Genomic DNA, 20,892 nt, shown 5'->3' on the forward strand with positions numbered 1-20,892 from the left:
TGTGTAAACCAGTCCATCAAAATTATATGGGAGGGAGGGGAGATGCTCCGGCCCCTCCCCAAGCTACGACCGTGAATACAATGGCCGTCGCATGCGAAAAGCCTGTGTTTATAGTATTTTAATATTATCCCAACATGTTGATTCCTATAGGGGGCTTAAACAAATGGCTATGGCTGGCGCTACTATTGCTACCCTCTGAGGTGAGTAAGTCCAGGGACCTGCCGAACTTATGTGTATTAAAACAAAGCGAAATACAAAGGATCCGAACAGTGCAGGTCATTGGCTTTAAAAATAATTGGTAACAGGGCACAGCGTTAAAAACAATGTTAAAATAGTTACTGTTTATAAGTAACAATATCAAAATAAAGGTTTCAGAGATGTTGTGGCTTGCTGTGAAAAGTCGATTCCGTATGTTTGCTTAGTTATTTTTGCTAGACTTATCTACTACACTTGACAAAGGCAACTTTGTGATGTACTTTAAAAACATAGCGGTGTAATGCCTTAAACAGTGAAACCATTTTCTGTTGAATAAAGTTGTAAACAGCAGCAGGTGATGCATTTATGCATAAATGAGGAAGATTACCAGTTTCTAAAGAAGCTGTTGTGCCGCGTCGCCGGACAGGTGAAACACTCGGTTGACAATCAACAGGAAGTTGATAAAGGTAAACAAACTGCCGGATTATTTGAACAAACGTCGGATTATTTACCTTTTGTCAACTCACTGTTGATTATCAATTGTATACATTAAATGTCTAGCTTGACTTGCAGGGACAGCTAATTAGCCTAATTAAGATTAAGGCGGTGTAGAAATTTACCACACTTGACTAATATTTATCTATGACAATGAGTATCCTTTATAACAAGTATGGAAGATAAAAGTTAATTGGAAGAGTGATAACTTCGTGGTAATATTCACCAGAGTAAGTATGAAATTTAGCCTTAAAAGTAAAACCACAACAGCATGTGATTTGTCTATATAAAAAGACCTTACTTGGCATGCGGAGACAGCTAATTAAGTTTTAGCAAGTGTTGAAATTCACCGCACCTAGCTAATATTTAGTTACCAATAGGTATAATGAAGAAGATCCTTTATAGGTAAAGACGAAATAACAAGTATGTATTACTGAGTTTCTTGTTAGTGGAGCCTATACGTTGTTCGCCTATAGTTCTTGTTTTAGATAAGTTAAACGAAGATATTTAAAGCCAGGGGAAAATTCGCAAGCTGTCTTTACATATTATATTCTCTTTTTGACATTTTTTCATCACCTAGCTCGCACAAGTGTTAAAAATTCTAAGCTGAACAAATGTTTTTTCTTATTGCTCTTAAAGTTCTTTAAAAATTCTAAAAAAAAAACTATGGAAAAATGATAAAATTACAACAAACCCGTTGTTGAATTGTCCTAGTTAATTATGCAAAGGTTTCTCATCGGGAGTTCGCGAAGATCTTGAATGAAAGGATATGGTAATGCATATTATTGTCGAATGTTGTGCGGAATTTTGTAATAACTTCACTTTGCATTTTGTAATAAAATTTGCAGCATTTTGTAAAATTCTGCTGTATTTTGAATTAAATCGAAACAACGTATTTTGTATTATGAGAATTTGTAAAAACCGAAAGCTTACGTAATCTGTATTAACGTAGTAAACGCAAATTATTATAAGTTTCTTCACATGATTATTTTATGAAACATACCGATTTGTTGGATCCCGTTCAACATCAACTTGCAATAAGGTTTGCTGAGGCTACAACTTATTGTTATAATTTAATGTTATTATTTTTTTAGTTTTTGGATTCATCATGCGGCAAGGCGCTATCAAATCTTTGGTGATAATTTTTGTTTCATTCGTAGCCAAGGTATTCTCATCAAACAGAACATTTAATTGCGGTAAGTAACTGAGGGACATACTCATGTCCAATTTTTTAACCCAACTTGTGTTTTTGACGGGTGTATATAGCTTTTGTACGTACTGGGCAATTTGGCTTGCGATTACATAAAGTAAGTTTCGACGTGGGGTATAATAGGGCTATTTGTGTTTGTTATTTCTGGATGTTGGAAACTCATGTACAAACCATAATGCTCTTCTTCTCTTGTGCAATCTCGTGCAGGTTTTCTTAATGGATATCTACCAGAATATGATGCAATGAACTTCTTCGTCAACCACACTTCTGATGCGAGCAATGTTTCCTCGATAATCTTTAAAAACTTCAAAATACCAGAAAAGATCGATCTTTGTAATCAAGGTACGAACTGTTAAATAGAGTTTTAACATCATGATCGTTTATCATTAAACATTATTATTGATAGCGTTTTTTCTTTTTTTTTTTGTTTAAGATTGTCGTATTTTCTTTTCTTTTCTTAATTTTATTTTGGTAATTACATTTGACTTGCAAATCATAACATTTTCAGCATCGTTGCTTCTTCAACAAAACGTCGTTGCACTTGTCGAGGGAAGCCAGACCAATACGTCCGCATGCGCACTCTCTGAAGCTACAGGCATTCCTCTTATTCGTCTCCATGGTGACAGTGGGCCATTCGACCAATGTGTAAAAGCTATTCAGATGTCAGCAGGATACAAAGACTACGCACATGCTACACTTGATATACTAAACATGTTTGGATGGAAGAATATTGTACTTTTAGTCGACGGTAAAAAGACCTTTGCTGAGAAAACGATCTCTTTAACCTGTGTTGTTGTTATTAGTGTTGTTGTTGTTGTTGTTGTTGTTGTTCTTCTTCTTCTTCTTCTTCTTCTTCTTCTTCTTCTTCTTCTTCTTCTTAGCCTTGTAGTGCCAGATTTTCCTTACTTACGTAGATGTTCTGCACAAGAGTAACCACCACCCAAAATAACCAACTGCATAAATACGTCCTTTTATTATCTATTCTTTTCACAATATCTTTACCTTGTAATGTTTTAGAGGGTCGTTGGCCTGAAGCTGGATACTTCCACTTCATATCCCAGAGATCAAAGCTGAATGTGAATTTTATTCAGCTTTCCAAGCAGGGTGAAAGTGGTAAGGATCCCGCAGCACCAATATTGAGAGCAATGGGGCAAATTGAAAACTTTGAAGCTGAGGTGATTCTGTTTTACGCCAACAAAGAAAATATTGAACTTTTGCTACAACAGGTATACTTATCTGTATTTCTGTCTTTTATGTCTTGTATCTCTTTCAAGAAATGTTCTTGATTGTTAAAATTAGTTTTCAGAAAAATATATCTTATTAAATATATCTTAAATAAAACTGCTGGAGCGATCTGTGGTCATAGCTTAAAGTATAAAAATGGTTTAAACAGATCTAAAAATATATAAAAGGATACTCTAAATTTTCAATCGCCTTCTGCGGTCTTCTTCAGAGAATGATGGATTTTGCAAGGTTCGCAGAATTCTAATAAGTTGCATTGACGTTATTGCTCGTTGCCCCCCTGGGGAGCAACTAGCGATGCGTAAACCCTTGGGAAGGGCGCTCTTTCGTTTATAGTGTTTTTGTCGAGGAAAGAATGTAAAGACTCCAGAAACAGTCTTTTGTTCTTGCTGCTTACACCTGTTTCAAGAATTTCGGCGTAACTTGGATGTATGTCGTGGCCGATTTCTGCATGATGTTTAATTGCGGAGTTGATATTTCCGTTTGTTCCGGGCTTGTGTTCGGCTCCTCGCGATTTCCAGCTTCTTTTGCTTTCCCCAACGTATGCAAATGAGCATGTCCTGCAAGTCACTTTGTATACAATTCCTTTCATCTCCACTGTAAACGCCAACATTCAGTTTACAGTGGAGATGCCTACAACAACTATGGGCAAGAACAGCATAGCCTTCCTGGACACCAACAACACCGTTAATGAGGATGATAGGATCGAGGTGGGTGTATACCGCAAGACCACACATACGAGCAAGTATTTAGACTTCCATTCACACAGCCCAGCGCAGAGCAAGAGAGCTGTCGTTAAGACTCTAATGGACCGAGCTAAGTGCATTCCATCAACAACTGCGCAAAGACAAAACGAGAAACAACGCGTTATTAATGACTTAAAAGCTAACGGTTATCCCGAGAGCTTCATCAAGTCAGCTGGCGAGTCAAACAAAACAAACACGCAACCAAGAACCCAGGAGAATCCGAAAGCATACACGTCCATCCCGTATGTGAAAGGAGTGTCGGAGCGCGTTCGACGGATTTTGAGCCGCGAAAACATCAAGACAGCGTTTAAACCAGTACGAACGTTAGGAAATATCTTCAAAAAGCCCAAGGACCGACCGAATAAAGAGCGGTTGAAAGGAATTGTATACAAAGTGACTTGCAGGACATGCTCATTTGCATACGTTGGGGAAAGCAAAAGAAGCTGGAAATCGCGAGGAGCCGAACACAAGCCCGGAACAAACGGAAATATCAACTCCGCAATTAAACATCATGCAGAAATCGGCCACGACATACATCCAAGTTACGCCGAAATTCTTGAAACAGGTGTAAGCAGCAAGAACAAAAGACTGTTTCTGGGGTCTTTACATTCCTTCCTCGACAAAAACACTATAAACGAAAGAGCGCCCTTCCCAAGGGTTTACGCATCGCTAGTTGCTCCCCAGGGGGGCAACGAACAATAACGTCAATGCAACCTATTAGAATTCTGCGAACCTTGCAAAATCCATCATTCTCTGAAGAAGACCGCAGAAGGCGATCGAAAATTTAGAGTATCCTTTTATATATATTTAGATCTGTTTAAACCATTTTTATACTTTAAAATATATCTTATCAGATAAGTTAAAACTACAAGGTCCAAAATCGGAGTCGCCGTAGTGCTTTCTTACATTCATAAAGAAACGACAGAGAAGTCTGCAATGCTCACTAGATGGGATATCCTCAATTGTCTTCTTGGCCGAAGGACGAACCCCATTTTTTATGCAACTTTTAGGAAAGAAGTTTTTGTCTTGTTCGCAGCGTTAATGTATCTGTTTTTCTTCATGAACTGGCTTATTTCGGTATTGTTTACAATGTCATCAGTACTAGTAGAAACTGTTTACAGCTGCTTTTTCTTTGGTATGTACAACAGTACTTTCTGTATGACTGCATGTTAGTTTTCAGGCTCTACGTAAAAAGTAGGTAGCCAGTCAAATTCGTCGTCTCCAAATGATGCGGCGAAAATGTCGTCCATTTTCTTTTCTTTTTTTAAAAAATGGACCTTCGAATCCTACGCTTTCTAAGGCAGTTGACCAGTCTAACACGTCTTTCCTTTGAACAAATAACTAACTATACAAATATTCCATGATACTTGTAGTTATTTTGAGCGTCTCTTATACAATGTTCATTGAAGTTAACTAATAAACAATCATTTTCGGGAACTATCTTCTCGTTTTCTTTCATTGCAGAGATCTTGTAAACACAGCAATAAATGGATACTTCAAGGACAGGTTTGATAATTATTTTCGTTTTTTGTGTTTAATCATTCTGTTCATTATCAGTCATTTTATAATACAGCGTTGTTTCACCTTGTTTGCATTTTATCAGGTGCCGTTAAACGTTAGCAGTGACGGAAACAATATGGTTTTAGCATTCAAGCTTCCATACATACAGAGCTCAACTAGTGACAAACTAGAGCAAGCAGTTCAAAGTAATAATACCACCAAGGTACGCTAATGAGTTTCTTGAGAGCCGGGCTGTAGTCATCCATCTAGACTTATTATTATTATTCGAAGTTTGAAATTTAAAACACTTCAGGGTAAACTGTTTTCGGTATATATCAAAATAGGTGTCTGCTTTGGAGATTCACCTATTTAAGGGACTGTTCAACACTAACATCCAGACGAATGCTTAACGACATTTTATAAGTCTTGGTCTGATAATATTTTCTAGTCAAAACTGTAGAATACACAAATGATCCCACAATTATGTAACTCTCTATCTAAAATCAATATTTCTACAGGACGTTGCTGCACTTGCTTTCGATGCTGCCAATGTTATCAGCCAGGCCGTAAACAAGAAACCGTGTTCACAGATGGATGGGTCTGCTATTACTTTTAAAGATATGGATGCAGTGTTGTCGTGCATTACAGAGGTATAGCATTATGTGTTTAATCTAGGGACATGCATATGCCCTCTTTTTAAACTTGTAAACCCTGTTTACAACAAATTCGCTCTGTTGGCTCGTGTTCTTTAAAAGCCACCTGTTTCCAACAAGTTTCAGCTTTTTGGTTCCCGTTTTTTTTCACATATTCATTGGTTCTAAATTTCAATATATACTGCGAAATACCGGAAAAAATGCATGGAAACAGTACAGGGGTCAATCCAGAATCGAACTTACTGAACGTCAGCTTGGTCACCGGGCCTCCTAATAGCCATAATTCAGTTGTATGTGTCCTCGTTTCTTTTTCGTCTTTAAACAGGTTTCTCTAGATGGTTTAACTGGTCCCGTCAAGTTTAACGAGAATGGAAAGAGAAGAAAAATTGAACTGGAAATTTTAAACCTACGAAACAATTTATTCAAAAGTGTGAGTAGTAAAGAAATCTTAGATCACCGCAATGTCTGAAAAACGTACGCTATGTAGATTGTAAATATGACCCTTTTACGTTCTTAGCTATTCTATGCTTGCTTTTGCAGACAACTACCTGGTTTGTATGTATGCTGCTCAATTGAATAAACACAATATTGTAAAGGGAGCATAAACTCAGTGTTAACATGTCTTAACTGTTCAAAGAGAGAGGGAGGGGGTGCCACCTTCTGCCATCTGAAATATGTTCTGTGCACATTTATTAGGTGTATATTTCGCCTCTTTTCGCTTTCTCCGTCTAATGCGTACTTTATTTTCCTAATCTTTAGATTGGTACGTGGAATTCATCTAAAGGTGCCGTTTTGATTGAGAATATCTTACACAATGTGGAGAATTCATCAACCAGGAAAATACTGCAGGGAAGAAAACTCAGAGCTGTCGTTGTAGCGGTTAGTGTCTGTCTCATTTTTGGAAATTGGAGATCCCAATTCCGCTTCTTATTTTGCCAAACCAACCCAAGTCTCATATATAGTATAGTTAATAAATTCATAGAATAGTTAATGAATTCGTCCTTGATGTAACAGATTTATGATATTGTAAGAGTAGTCAAAGAAAATCCATTTTTATTGATAGGACTATTCGCTACTCTCTATAATATAGTTTATTGAATATTTTGCTTTCGTTGAGAAGTTTTGTCTTGTCTTTTTACCTCACCAAAAACAGGATGCACCTTTTGTTATAAAGAAGAAGAATTCAGATGGAAGTTTCTCATATGAAGGATACTGTATTGATCTGCTGAATGAACTGGCAAGAAATCTCAAGTTTACGTATGAGATCTACCCCTCCCCAGACGGGATGTACGGCGGCGAAACAGAAAATGGAACTTGGAATGGGATGATTGGCGAGTTAATAAGCAAGGTTTGTAAATATCGTAATGTTGGATTGTTTGTATTTCATTTCATGATCAAATAATTTACAACTAGACCTTCTTATCTGATCTTAATTATAAAAGAATTATATATAGATTTAGGCAAGCCTAAAAGCGAAGGTCGCCAGTTAGTTAGCGTTCTAATTCTGAATACGCAGTGATACCATTTCAAGTTTTGTTAATGTGAGAGATGTCTTTAAAGGCAAATGCTGACATGTAATTTTTATTGTTTACTGGTTAAGATTTTGTAATAGTAAGCGCTATATTGAGTTGGGTTACTCGCGAACGGACGAGCCTTGTATTTCCACTTTGCATCCTTTTTCGACAACACGGTTAACTTAAACGTGCTATTAGAGAGATTAAGCTTCGCGTTCTAACGACAAACGTCAGAAAGCGGCTGATGGTGTTTACTTTTTCTCTAATTATTGAATAAATCCATCAAAACAATGGAAACTAATTTGCTTATTCACACAAGACACGAAACTACTTACTTTGATGTAAAAGGCAGCAAACTGCAAACGGCAAAAGTTGATCTTTTGCTGTTCGCGGGAAAATCAAACGCGAAGCTTAATCTCTTAGTTATTAGTTAGTGCACTTTAGATGGCAAGCCCCAGTGGAGAGGAAAAAACTGACTTAAATACAATGATTCCTTTTGTCCAAAGCGTGCCGATGTTGCCGTTGCGGCACTAACCATAACTGAGCGTCGCGAGAAAGTGGTGGACTTCAGCGTGCCTTACATGCACTTCACGCAAGATTTGTTAATGAAGAAACCATCTTCCAGTGGGCCAATTGATCTGTTACAGTTTATGAATCCCTTTGACAACTACGTTTGGATCGCCACCCTAGCCAGCCTGGTGGTCATCTCTGTTGCTGTGTTTGTGTTAAACTACTTCAGTCCTTATGGATACAAAGATAACCATTCCCGAGGAACATCGGAAGAGTTCAATTTTTTCAACAGTGTGTGGTTTGCCTTGGCATCTTTGCTGCAACAAGGAGCTGATAACACACCGAGGAGTTTGTCAGGTATGAAGGCAAAAGTGGTTTGCAAGCAAATTCAGGGATTCGATCTTCGACAGCGGCAGATAGACCCGGTATCCCATTGCCTTCGCGTCGCTCCAGAAGAGTATATATGAACGCAAGCAAATGTGGTGGTCTAGTAGTGCAACCATCAAAATATACACTTCAAGCTTACCTGGCTAATGTAGTTTATCCCCTTTCCTAGCCCTTGTTGCATGCATCGAGCAATTTTTTTTTTTTTTTTTTTTTTTTTTGGGGGGGGGGGGGGCAAAAACATGGGTTAAATAGCATACCATCACATCTGCCAAAAAGCAAAGGATTTCCAAATATCGGCCGTAAATCATACATTTTGCCAAATGCAGACCAATAAAGGATTCTTTAAAGCGTAAACGCAAGCAATTTACTTCAACTATTTTCCGTTAGCTTTAATTTATTTCAGCTGCCTAATTTAACATTAACATGTTTTAAACCATCTAGAAAAACAAACTACTGGACTAAAGTTAGTTGTTTACACAGGCTGAAGGGCCCCGGGATTCATAGTTAAGAGACGAATATTAACTGTAAACTCGATTTTCTTTAGGTCGCATTCTCACTGGAACCTACTGGTTCTGTGTTCTGATCTTGGTATCAACATACACTGCTAATCTGGCCGCGTTTTTAACAGTAAAAAACGCACAGAATCCGATCCATCACCTTGAAGACATCGTGGACTCCTCTTATCAAGTAGCAGTACTTGAATCGTCCAGTACGCTCGAGTTCTTAAAGACAAGTCAGTATGAACCATACAAGAAAATTTGGCATAGTATTCAAAGGGAAGGTACCACAGTCAAAAGTACATCTCAAGGTATCCAATGGGTACGAGAAAAGGACAAGTTTCTGTTTTATAGTGATGGGCCACTTCTGAAATATGTTGCTAACCAACAGCCTTGCGATCTGACAACAGGTAAACATTTAAAACAGTTTTGAAACATAAACATAATTAATATAAAGCGTAAGTAGGCAAGGTAAAGGTAAAGTCTGGATACGAGCCTAGTGGCCCATCAGGCCGGAGCTTCATAGCATGGAGCCACTAGACACCTGGATGGAGAGAGGCACTATAAGAGTAAAGTGTCTTTCCCAGGAACACAACACAATGACCCCGGCCAGGGATCGAACCGGGACCGGAGTCCAGCGCAATAACCATTAGGCAACCACGCTTTCCATTATAAAGCGTAAATTCATTAACCAATTTCTTCGATTCATCCAGTCTCAGGGCTTAACATAGCTAAAGGACTTGCACTCGCGTTCCAGGCAAATGATCCCCACGTGGATGATTTCACTCTGGCCATTCTACGTTTACACGAAAACGATTTTCTTAACAACTTGTGGCGGAAATGGTGGGATAATAAAAGCGAGTGTCCTAAAGAACAAGAAACAAGTAAGATAAACTGGAAAATTGTATTGTTTTATTAAAAGCTCAAGCGTGATTTATAGGCAGTTTATTAAGAAAGAATAAAAGTAAAGGTAAATCTGCCTTTGAGCCATGTGGCTCATCAGGCCAGAGCTTCCCCCAGGTTTTAGTAGCATGAAGCGACTATAACGAGTATTTTCTCCCCTCTGGATGGAATGCTTGTCCTTCACAGAGTCATGGCCAGCATTAAATTTGCTGGTACTCATTTATATGTGTTGACAATGGCACTGAGAGAGTACAGTGCGTTGCTAAGAACACTTTCCAATGACCTCAGCCAGGGCTTGAACCCGGACCGCTCGCTCCGGAGTCCAGCATACTAACCATTAGGCCTCCCACCTCCTTCCCATGGAGAGGAATACCGCCGGACCGTTAAACTCGTGACTCATTATTCATTACTTCATTCATTCATTCATTCATTCATTCATTCATTCATTCATTCATTCATTCATTCATTCAGTCAGTCAGTCAGTCAGTCAGTCAGTCAGTCAGTCAGTCAGTCAGTCATTCAGTCAGTCATTCGTCATTCATTTATTATCTTCTTTCATTAGCTCACAGGAAACCGTAAACACGTAAGAGCTTACCAAAGACTACAATTATTGTTGTTCGCTACATTGACATTATGGAAAATAAAAACGCACAAATTGCAAAAAGGAAGGCAGAAAACGGAGACAACAAGCATAAAGAAACTTTGCTTCGAATACATTGAACGCTCGAAAGCCTTAATGTTTTAACCTGATCGAGCGCTGGAGGTTAGCTACAGATCGAAAGTGCACCGCCGACAAGTGGTTGGTTTCTACCACATATTCTATTAACTATCTTCTTAATCATCTGACATTGTCACCTAATCACTAACGAGCATTAATTCTGCGGAATCTTTCAATACTAATTTTCATTCTTTTTCTTTTTCATTTTAGTTCTTTCTCGAAAGCGTATCGATCTGATGAGCATGCTGGGAGTGTATGTCGTGATGGGTGTTGGAATAGTTGTTGCATTCCTGACGCTGATTGCAGAAATCTTGTGGAAGCGAAGAGCAGAAGCAAAAGTAACTCGACTTAACTGAAAGGTTTGTGACTAGAAAACATTTTAGCAGAATATCAAAAGGTTACCACGTGTAATTAATAATTGGTTTAATAAGTGGTTTTTTCCGGGTTTATTTTTTCTAGTTCAGGTTTAGTGTTTTCCTGGCGTGGATCAGTACCATAAAGTCTACACGCAATAAGCATGGTTTATGCAATAAGCTTACTCACACACTGTTTCCTTTTTGTCTGTAGGCAAAAGAATCGTTCCCCGCGAAATGATCCTGAGATTGACGGTTCAGTTAGCTTTTATCTGGTTTAAACGATGACAATAAACCTCAGTTTTATAATTAATTTCTAATACTAAAGTCAATGTTTTTTTTTTCAAGTTCTCATCACGACTTTCAGTAAGCTTCCGTACTTGAGATCTAAAAACTATAATTAATTGACGCTTGGTCAGAATATAAGCCATTGTTGATTTTCGGTTTAACGATAGAGCACAAGCGAGAATTCCTTGTGGCTTGCATGAAGATAGTTTATAGTTACATAAATCACTCGACGTAAAGTATGTAAGGAATCTGAGGGAACCATTTCTTACTGAATAGCAACATTACCCCACAAGTAAATACCAATAATCATTACTTCTTGTGATTATTATTTAACGTTCGTTAGATTTTAGTTTACATTACTTTAGATTTAAATGCACATCGTTGTAATGAAACTTGAGATAGAATAATAAATTACACTAACACAGCATTATTTACACTGAAATACAGGCATAAAAAATACAGGCATCCATATATGCGCATATTTACGCATTAGGAAAATCCGAGGCAAGGCTAACAAGAATAGATTAATAGGTTTCGTCACTCATATTCTTCAGAAGTATTGCTTGTAATTTTAAACAAGTAAGTTTTCAATAAACGATTTTGTCTTCGTTCTCTCTTCTGTCTTGTCTTATTTCTTTCTTTCTTATTCTTTCTCTCTATTACATATTTATTATATTTATCTCTATATTATTTTTGGGGCAATGAACAGTTTGTCCGTTGTAGGAGTGAGAAATTTGCCCGGGGAGTACGCGGGTCAATTTTTGTTGGGTATGTGCCGCAGGCCTCTTAGAACCCCTACCCCATTATAGTCACATTCTATGGCCAATAATAGACCCCATCTTAGTCACTTTTGGGTAAATATAATTTTCACGACCCCAACTTAGTCACTTTCTGTTTTTGGGTCTACCGTATAAATTCTTTTAACTAAGTCATTCTAAAATGAATTGACACGTGGGGAGGGAAGTGACAAAATCAAACAAAGAAACAAACACACCTATTCAATTATTGGCACGTCAAGCAGACGAACTCTAACGGAAACGTATTTTCAAAGTTATAAATCACAACTTGCCAGAATTTTCTTACCCTCAAAATCCCGGAAAATTGTGACCCCATTCTAGTCACCCTATACAAAATGCTTGAAAAGGCGACCCCATCCAGCGGCACATCTCCATTAACCCATTCATAGGAAGTGCCCCCCCCCCCCCCCGGGGAAATTTGGAATATCGTGAGTAAAATTCGTCTCAGTCGCTAAAGAGTAATGGTTCTCACCAAACAAGAGCCGTTCGATAATGTTTATTGGGGACAGTGAAATAGACGTTCTAAAAATGAAATGGCTTGCTGTGAAAAATCGCTTTCGTGTTTCTGTTTTCAACACAGGTAACCAACGTATACTTTGAGAGTTGGTATGGTTGTACTATAAGAGCTTGTATGGATTTTTTTGGTTTCAACAGTTTGTGACAGACCGTTTAAACGAAAATCGTGCGTATGGCTCTCTAAAGCATTAGAAAGACAAAAAAGTGGCACCAGCTTAGGTTTAAAGTTTTATTATAGCTTTTCAATAATGGTAACAGATATTTTTCTCAACTTTATTTCAAATCCATAGAAGGTCTTGTAGTACATCCATACAAAATCTCATAGTACGCTTTGGTTACCTGTGGTTTTCAGTGGAATTGAATGACTTTGTTATTTAGCATTTGAAATGTTACTTTACATTTTTTGCATTGAATACTAAACTTTGGCTGTGACGTATGTGGTATATTCGTCAAAAACATTACCCTGCAGAGGTGTATTGTAAATGTAAAGAAAAAGAAAATCATTTTCTGCTACATTTGGTGTTACACATCAGCATGTGATTTATCTATACATAAAAGATCTTACTTGACATGCAGCCATGGCTAATTACTTAAGATTAAGCAGATGTTGAAATTTACACTGAACGGATGCTGAAAGAATACAGCGATACCGAGTCAAATTAAGATCCTTGGTACTTCACTAATAACAGGTAAGTATTGCTGTTGTGTGTTAGTGTTTTGTGGAATGGATCAAAATTTTCGGAAATTATTTATATTTTTGTTCTTGTCAGCGGATAAGATTGATAGGATCACAAATTTTTAATCTTTTCTTCCTAATGGATGATGAAGATGAAATTATTTTATTTGACAAATATTGTTAAGCTTTAAAAAAGTAAACAAGGAAATGTGTTCCCTTGCTATCTAACAAAAACTACGTTCTCTCTTTCCCGTTTTCTTTCTCGCTTCACTTAAAAATGCTGACAACACTATTCCCTTTATTAGTTACGTGAATTTTTTTTTGAATCTTAAAACAAGAAGTTAACTATAGAATTCATTTTTCTCAATGCAAAAACTGCTCTGTTAAATGACTTCGACTAAATTTTAACTACTCTTTCGGTAAGGGGTAGCAAAAAACTTGAATGCAAGGAGACTTTTGTCACCCTTTGAGGTTACTATTTTCAGCATTGGTTTAATTGTTTAATTTTCCTCGGCAAATCAACTTCAATCAGTAGGTTTCCATCCCAAAATTACGGTTATAAGTAGGCCTCGGCTGTTGAAAGTAACATGTAAATAATAATTCGATAGGACTAACAAACGTTTGCTCAATTATTTATTGATTCTGTAACCATGGTTAAAACCAAATATATCGTCGATAATCGAAAAGGAAATTCTAATACAAACAGAAGAGATGTAAACTCCCACAAATCACTTTTTCATAAATAATAGATAACTTCATTTTCAGTTTTTTTACAAATTACCCTGAGTTTCATGATCGAAAATAAATACCCAAACGAAGTGGTAATTTATGACAACGGCAGGTGGCAAATACAATTTTAAATTTCTTTTGACAGCTACTAATCATCCAAGAGTTAGGTCCATTGTATGCATTGTAATAGGTGGACAGCCAAAATTTACATCTGTGTCCCAGCAAACCTAAAAATAATAGTCCATTTTTATTTTAAAAAATGCTATATTTGAGCACTGAAACTGTTAAGGAGCGACTTTTAGTCCATGGGCCCAGACCCCAAAATTTGGCATTTGGTACCATTCAGAGGGACAAATGCTATCATATATTTTTCGAATTCTTGAACATTCTAGTTCATTTTGGTATGTGATAGCAATTCCAAAAGAGTAGCTTTCTTGCTGAAATCACGTGATTTCTGACGTCATCTTTCCAAAATCAATGTTGCATTTTAATGCTCGAAGGGTAATGAATAATCACTTTATCGAAACTTCAAGCACGTTAATGTTTCGAGAGAGGCCTGACAAAGTATAGCAAAGGCAGATGATGCTAGTCAAGGGCTTTGGCCGCACTTAAGGGTTTTTCTCTGTATGGTTTCCATGGCAACAAAGCCGGAATGCAATTTAGACCTGTCATATATCGAGATTGATGTTAGAATTTCAAAATGTGGACCAAGCTTTTAAATAAATCAGGGAGAAAAAAACAAGGATTTGTATTTTACAATACGGACAGAGTATTTGAGGTTAATAAGAGTTATACTGATCTCTCTTTTTTATAAAAACGAAAGCTTTTTGAACCAAATGATGCGCGCGAGAGGCGGCCTCATTTGACTAAAGCGCGTGGAGGTTTTTATCTTACGTCATTCAAATTACAAATCTTGCCGGTGTATCTTATAAACTCTTTCTTTTTACATATTCTTGCATAAAGAACATAAAAATCTTGTAAATTTGATATCGATTCAGTGCTTTGTTTAGAGGATAAAGCATTTTGACATTTGCGATGTCCCGGATGAACGTGTTTCTTAATTGTCACAGAAAACGTGTATTCTTCATTGTGTTGTTCAATTACAGATGCGATATCAATTACAAAGTAATATCTAAAATAATTTTAAGTGAAGGTGGATAATATTAATGGGAGAATTTTCTCGACTGATGATACGCATTTCTTTGGCCGCCCTATTTGTGCCCCAAATTAAAGAGGGAAACAAACATTGAGGTCGCGGGGGACACCTTAGGCTCATCATTATGCATTTATTTAAAGCGTATACACGAAGTACAACGACTGACATCGACAACTTTACGAGATATTTATGACTGGACAAAAATATGGGCGCGTGCGCGTGATTTGTAAAAAATCCCTGTTTCTGTGATATTTTAACCAATTTAAAACAACTCTTAGCGATATACGTTCATATAGTTTGTAGGAAGTGTTTGAGCTTATTTTCGTCTAAATTTGACTATTTCTGCAACTCAGAGCAATCACAAAAATATTCGGCATAAACAATCGTGTCCTATTTAAAAACGCATTGTTCTCACCATAAAAGCGTGGAATATAATTACCTTAATTACATCTCTCCTTGGCAAAATGATCGTATTTAGTTCGGGACACCTTCGGAAATCTCAAAGTTTGGACTTTTTCGACAATTTTGTGGCAGAGAATACAGCACGGATACAGAACTTCATGACTTGCCACTGCAGATAGGTAAACTATGAATACTGAAGTGTGTCATAACAGAAGCGGAATTTTAAAAGAGCGCTTTTAGAAAGAGGTAGAAGACATTAAATTCAAATTTGCGCACTTAAATCGCCGTAACTTGCTGGCAAACTTTAAATTAAAAAATCCGCTTCTGTTATGACACTCTAGAGGTATTGACTGATTAGTTTTTGACAAGATCAAAGTGTGCTGTCTCCTGCTCGTTCCACAAACTCTGCCACAAAATCATGTTTTTCCCAATTTGGCACTCACGAGGCTATAACATCGCCGTTAAATGCGATCTACCAAATAAAAGACGACATTCGCAATCTTTCATCATTTCTTTGTGTCTGTGTAAAATTTGAGCTTAATGGCAACCATAACAGCTGAGAAATAAGCGTTTGAAAAGATGCAGGTCAAACAATATTTCCCTTCATGAATTTATTCATGCTGTAGGTATCCCCCGCGACCTTAAGGCTGCATACTAAACACTGTTTTGTCTCAAAATTATTTTCTTAATAACTCGGTTGTAAAGAATGCCACAGAGCTTTTATTCGGCCTGTTCTACAAACCAATTCCTCTCTCCACCCATGTGTATAAATGGTACTGGCGAAGTCACCGCAGGGGGATAGCCCTGCGATGGATTAGCATCCCATCCAGGGGAGTAGCAATAGTGCTACAGATACCGGGACAAGCTCCGGCCTGATGGGTCACTTGGCTCGATCAAACACAAATTTTGCCTACTTACCATAAACCAATAGTTTTCAAGGACGTTTTTCATACGAACAAAAAGTTTCTATAACATTGATATGACCATGTTATGACGGGTCTATTATTTCTACGAGAAATGATAAAAGTCGTTTTCAGTGAAAGCATGGAAACTGGATACAACTCGAGATCATTAATAAATAAATTCCGAAGTTCTTTAGACAGAAGATAACAACTTAACTGAGAAGAAAACACCACGAGTCGACACGAGCAACTTACAGCGTGTTTGCCAAACTTTCGAAACCTGTGAAATGTAATAGTGTATCCCACAAAATATTCGGAACGAGACGGCATTCAGGCTTGAATGCCGGTTCTGACTGAGAAATAACGGTTAACGGTTCTGACTGAGAAATTGTCGTTGTTCCCTTTCTGAAAAATTAGAACATCATAGAACTTAAAGCTGTCTAGTCTTTTCGTACTCAACTTCATTCCGTTCTTAAAATAAATAAATTGACGTCTTTGAAGAAAAAATCTTCCGAAGAGCTCAAGAACAGGAACTTCAAAAATTGTGGCTTATCAGCGGCGGGCACATTGACCACATTGTGTTTGGACACTTCCTCCTCGCGGACTCATATATTAGTCAACCCAGCCCAATTACTTACGTTCTGCTTTTCTCACTTTTGCACCAAGGTACAGTTAAATTCAAAGCAACGTTTTCTTCTATGCATGCTCTATCGTATGTTCAAATATTATTCCATAATTTTCTTGCTCGAGGATTACAGCGCTAAACCAGCATTGTATGCAGGGATTTTTGCAATGGTTAAAGTGTCTCTTGCTAATTTAGCCACTGTCACTGAGGGAGATGGGTTCCAAAGTGTCAGGCTTGGACAGCGATACCACTTACCCTGTAGGACATTCCAGAAAGGCAAGGGAGGTGTTATTCTGAGGTAGTGGTTTTTTATTTTCTTGAGTCAGGACAGGATTTGTGGAGACAAAGTGCCGTTTTAATTTCCTAATTGGGAGAAGGACTAATAGCTCCCTCCTGGGCGGTTTACACTTCCAATTATCAGAATGTAACTCAAGTTCTTCTGGACCATTGACTACATTTTTGCACAGCTCTCACGGCTAGGGTGACCCGACCAGCCTTGTCCCCATGCCAGGCGTTCTTTAAAGGTGTCACTGCTAATGTGCTGAGAATGCCTAGTGAATAGGCTGTGTGGTCATGTTATTTGAACAGCTTCTTGTGAAATAATTGCATATCAAATGTACTAACTAGGTTCCTTAATTTCATCGATACTGTTGCATTAGGTGCTGCTCCCTTATTGTGATCATAGGCGTACGGGCCGGGGGGGGCAGGGGGGGCTGCAGCCCCCCCCCCCCCCCAAATTTTGGGCAACTCAGATTTTTTGGGCAGCAAGAGAAATTTGGGCAAAGCCAGTTTTTAAAGAAGTTGGTTTTTTTTTTCTTCGAAGAGATAGATATTTTCTATTTTAACCCGAAGTCGGCGGGTTAAAGCGATGTAAATTCACTCAGTGGTTGCTTAGCACCTGATAAATTTCTGGTTAATAGTGAAGGGGGTCATTTATTGATAGACATATTTGTATTTTTTTCTTTTTTTTTACTGTTGGGCACTGTAATGCAAATATCTGTCACAGTTAAACACCTGATAAAGAAAGCTTCTCCGCGTTGCTAAATTTTACAAAATCGAGGGCGAGATTCTGGAAGCCGAGCAGAAAATGTGCGCGAGTTTTCGTCGTGTGCGCGGATTAGGCTACATGACTGTTTCAGAAATGCTGGAGACAATGCAAGAGAATGATCTATTTGAAAAGGTTTCAGAGTTTTCTTACGTTGTTCATATCCATGCAGTGACACCTGCTACGTACAACGTGTTCTGCAGAACGATCATTCAGTGCGTTGCACAGATTGAATAATAATAAGGCCAAAAACAAAAACAAATGTTTCTCGTCCCCGCCCGCTTCATTTTTTGGGACCGCCTCTCTTTTTTAATTATTTGTTTTTGGAAAAGTTAGAACGAACAAAAACCAACAATGTTTACTTTCACTTTGTACGGAGTAAGACATGACTTTTGTCTGCGTTTTAATGCAAACTAAGGCCAAAACTTTAAATCCTAGTTACGCTAGGTCCGTACTGGGTAGGTCTGACAATTACCTTGCAGGATTTATCGATCGATATTCGAACAACACAGGTATGAAATGCAACAAAATTATAAATAATTAAAAAATAACAAAAAATGCACCCGCCCGCTCTCTTTTATAGAAATCCGGACGAGAAACATTTTTTTTTTTACTTGGCCTAAATTATTACTTGTCATCGCACTTGTATTAGCATTTAATGGGCATATTCCAACTCTGTAGTCAACAATGACATGGATCGTATTGTTAATATCTTCGGCCGTCGAAATGGTTGAGACAACTATTACTTTTAACGTGTTTTATGAGCTCATATGATAGATTGTTATGTAATAATTCTTCACTTCATTTGTAAGCCTATGCTAGTGCATCGCTGTATGACCCTCGTTTCTTCTCGACTGTTCCGTAAAAATTAGGGCAACTTGCGAAATTTTTTTGGGCAAATGTCTCGCCGCCCCTCCCCCCCCCCCCCCCCCCCCTGGCAGAAAATTGCCCGTACGCCTATGATTGTGATAATTGATGGTAAAGAATATGATGTACCTCTGGCCAGCTGTAGTCAATTACAAACAGTTCGAGGAGAGTTGGAGGCCTTTTGCGTCGCCAATCGCGAAAAGGACAGATAATGACCGGATGATGACAATATTAAGCAAGTTCTCAAAGTGCATTACACTCCCGAATTCTTGTTTCAGCTCTGTTAAATGTGCTTTTTTGTAGTGGAGTCTTTGATCTGTGTGACACCAAATGAACGCGTGCCGACAAAATTACATCTTTTAATTTAATTGTAACTGCTTTAACAATCTTAAATTCTTCAAAAAGTCAAGCATTGTACTCGATATGCGGGAGTAACTATTAGCTGCCTCCTCAGCTTCGACAACTTTGCTCACAATGAGAGCGTACAGTCTTTCGACAGTTTGTCGAAAATTTGAAAGGCTCTATATTTTTTGGAACGTTTCATATATATACTTTTCTAATTACAATTTTTTTTCTAATCATAGATTGTGTTTTCGCATTTGAAGATCTTCTTTTTCGGTGGGGTTTTAACCGCCTCACCTCTATTTCCCGCATTAACGGCAACATTTGCGGTGATAAAACATAGAAGGAATTTCCCTTTCTCCAGCAATATTGAGGACTGATTTCAATTCAGTCTCCATCTATTGTGGTGCTTTTAAATCGTCGCTGTTGTCATCACTGCAATAAATGACAAGTAAGGGGTTGATTTTTCACCCCACTGTAGCTGAATGGTGTTTCTCCGATGTACAGAGGATTTTAAGGTAAAAGTTGAGGTGCGGTGAACAAAGGACGCATCTGTCTTCCATATTTTACGACGTATTTTTATCATTTTGGTCAGTCAGTGACGACTCTTCCGTGGTTATTTTGACATTCTTTGAGCTCGCCACGCGTTCTCCCACCCCACCAACCGGGTTCCTTTCCCTATTCTGCACACCTGTCCTCGTATTAGCCAATCAAACTTGATTACAGGAAATATCAGCGATATATTACATCTTCTGCTGTAAATGCCCCAAAGAAGTTTTCATTGGGAATGCAGGAGACATATTGACTGAATCCTTTAGGAAAAATCGCTTTCAGGTCTCATACCACAACAGAGACTAACTGTACGTCTAATGCAACATTTCGATGGTAATGAATGCCTCAGCCCATTCAATTCAAGACGTCCTTGTTCCATGGTGCAATCAGGTTTAGTAATGAAGTGTTTCTGGACAGCGCAATGTAATATCTTTCAATTTAAAGTGCTTGTTTCTCTTGGCAACAACCACGATTCCTTTTTTCTGTCATCTTTCAACACGCGCACCTGCCATCTTGGCGGGCATCTTGGCGCGCGCAAACAGTTTTGAATTATTTGCGTACGACTGTAGAGAACAAACTGTGTTTTCCAACATAGTTGTTAGCTTTTCCGAAAAAAGACAGCAGTGCCCAAACATCAGGAAACCAGTACCGAGCTAAATAACGTCTGCGAAACAAATGTTTATTTCAAAAATCAGAACAACATTGATACCCTTTCGCGCCTCGCGAAATATTTCTGGACTGATATTGTAAGTTAATTGTATAAATAATTCTCTTTTAGATTCCTTCAGAATTGCCAAAAATAGTTTTCTAAAGTTTTTAATACAATCTTAATCTTTTTTAAGAGATTTCTTTGTCCTTTTCTGGGGATTTAAATCGAAAAATTTAGACCAAAATAACCGCACACCTTCCTAAGGCAAAGCCGCCGCCATCTTGGATTTACCCAGAATGCAATTCAGGACCTTCAAAGAGTATTTTGTTCTGTTTTAGTGATTAATTCAAACTTTTACCAATTTATTGAGAGAACTAGTTAATAATCATGTTTCCAATACTGCAAGATGAAATTGAGCAAAAA

General features: G+C 37.8%; 1 protein-coding gene across 1 annotated transcript; it reads left to right on the forward strand.

Moving 5' to 3' along the window:
• The first annotated feature begins 808 nt into the window (after positions 1-808).
• On the forward strand, positions 809-13,221 carry LOC144665932 (glutamate receptor ionotropic, kainate 2-like). The gene is made up of 16 exons (XM_078527218.1): positions 809-920; positions 1,785-1,886; positions 2,108-2,242; positions 2,409-2,648; positions 2,918-3,126; positions 5,353-5,394; positions 5,492-5,611; positions 5,907-6,038; positions 6,367-6,471; positions 6,801-6,920; positions 7,195-7,389; positions 8,062-8,422; positions 8,997-9,359; positions 9,663-9,833; positions 10,781-10,929; positions 11,138-13,221. The coding sequence occupies exons 2-15, from the start codon at positions 1,799-1,801 to the stop codon at positions 10,924-10,926; spliced, it is 2,427 nt and encodes an 808-aa protein (XP_078383344.1). The 5' UTR covers positions 809-920; positions 1,785-1,798; the 3' UTR covers positions 10,927-10,929; positions 11,138-13,221.
• Positions 13,222-20,892: the final 7,671 nt, after the last annotated feature.

Source organism: Oculina patagonica, chromosome 9 (genome assembly GCF_052425735.1).
Source record: "Oculina patagonica isolate OP01 chromosome 9, crgOcupat, whole genome shotgun sequence".
Lineage (NCBI taxonomy): Eukaryota > Metazoa > Cnidaria > Anthozoa > Scleractinia > Oculinidae > Oculina > Oculina patagonica.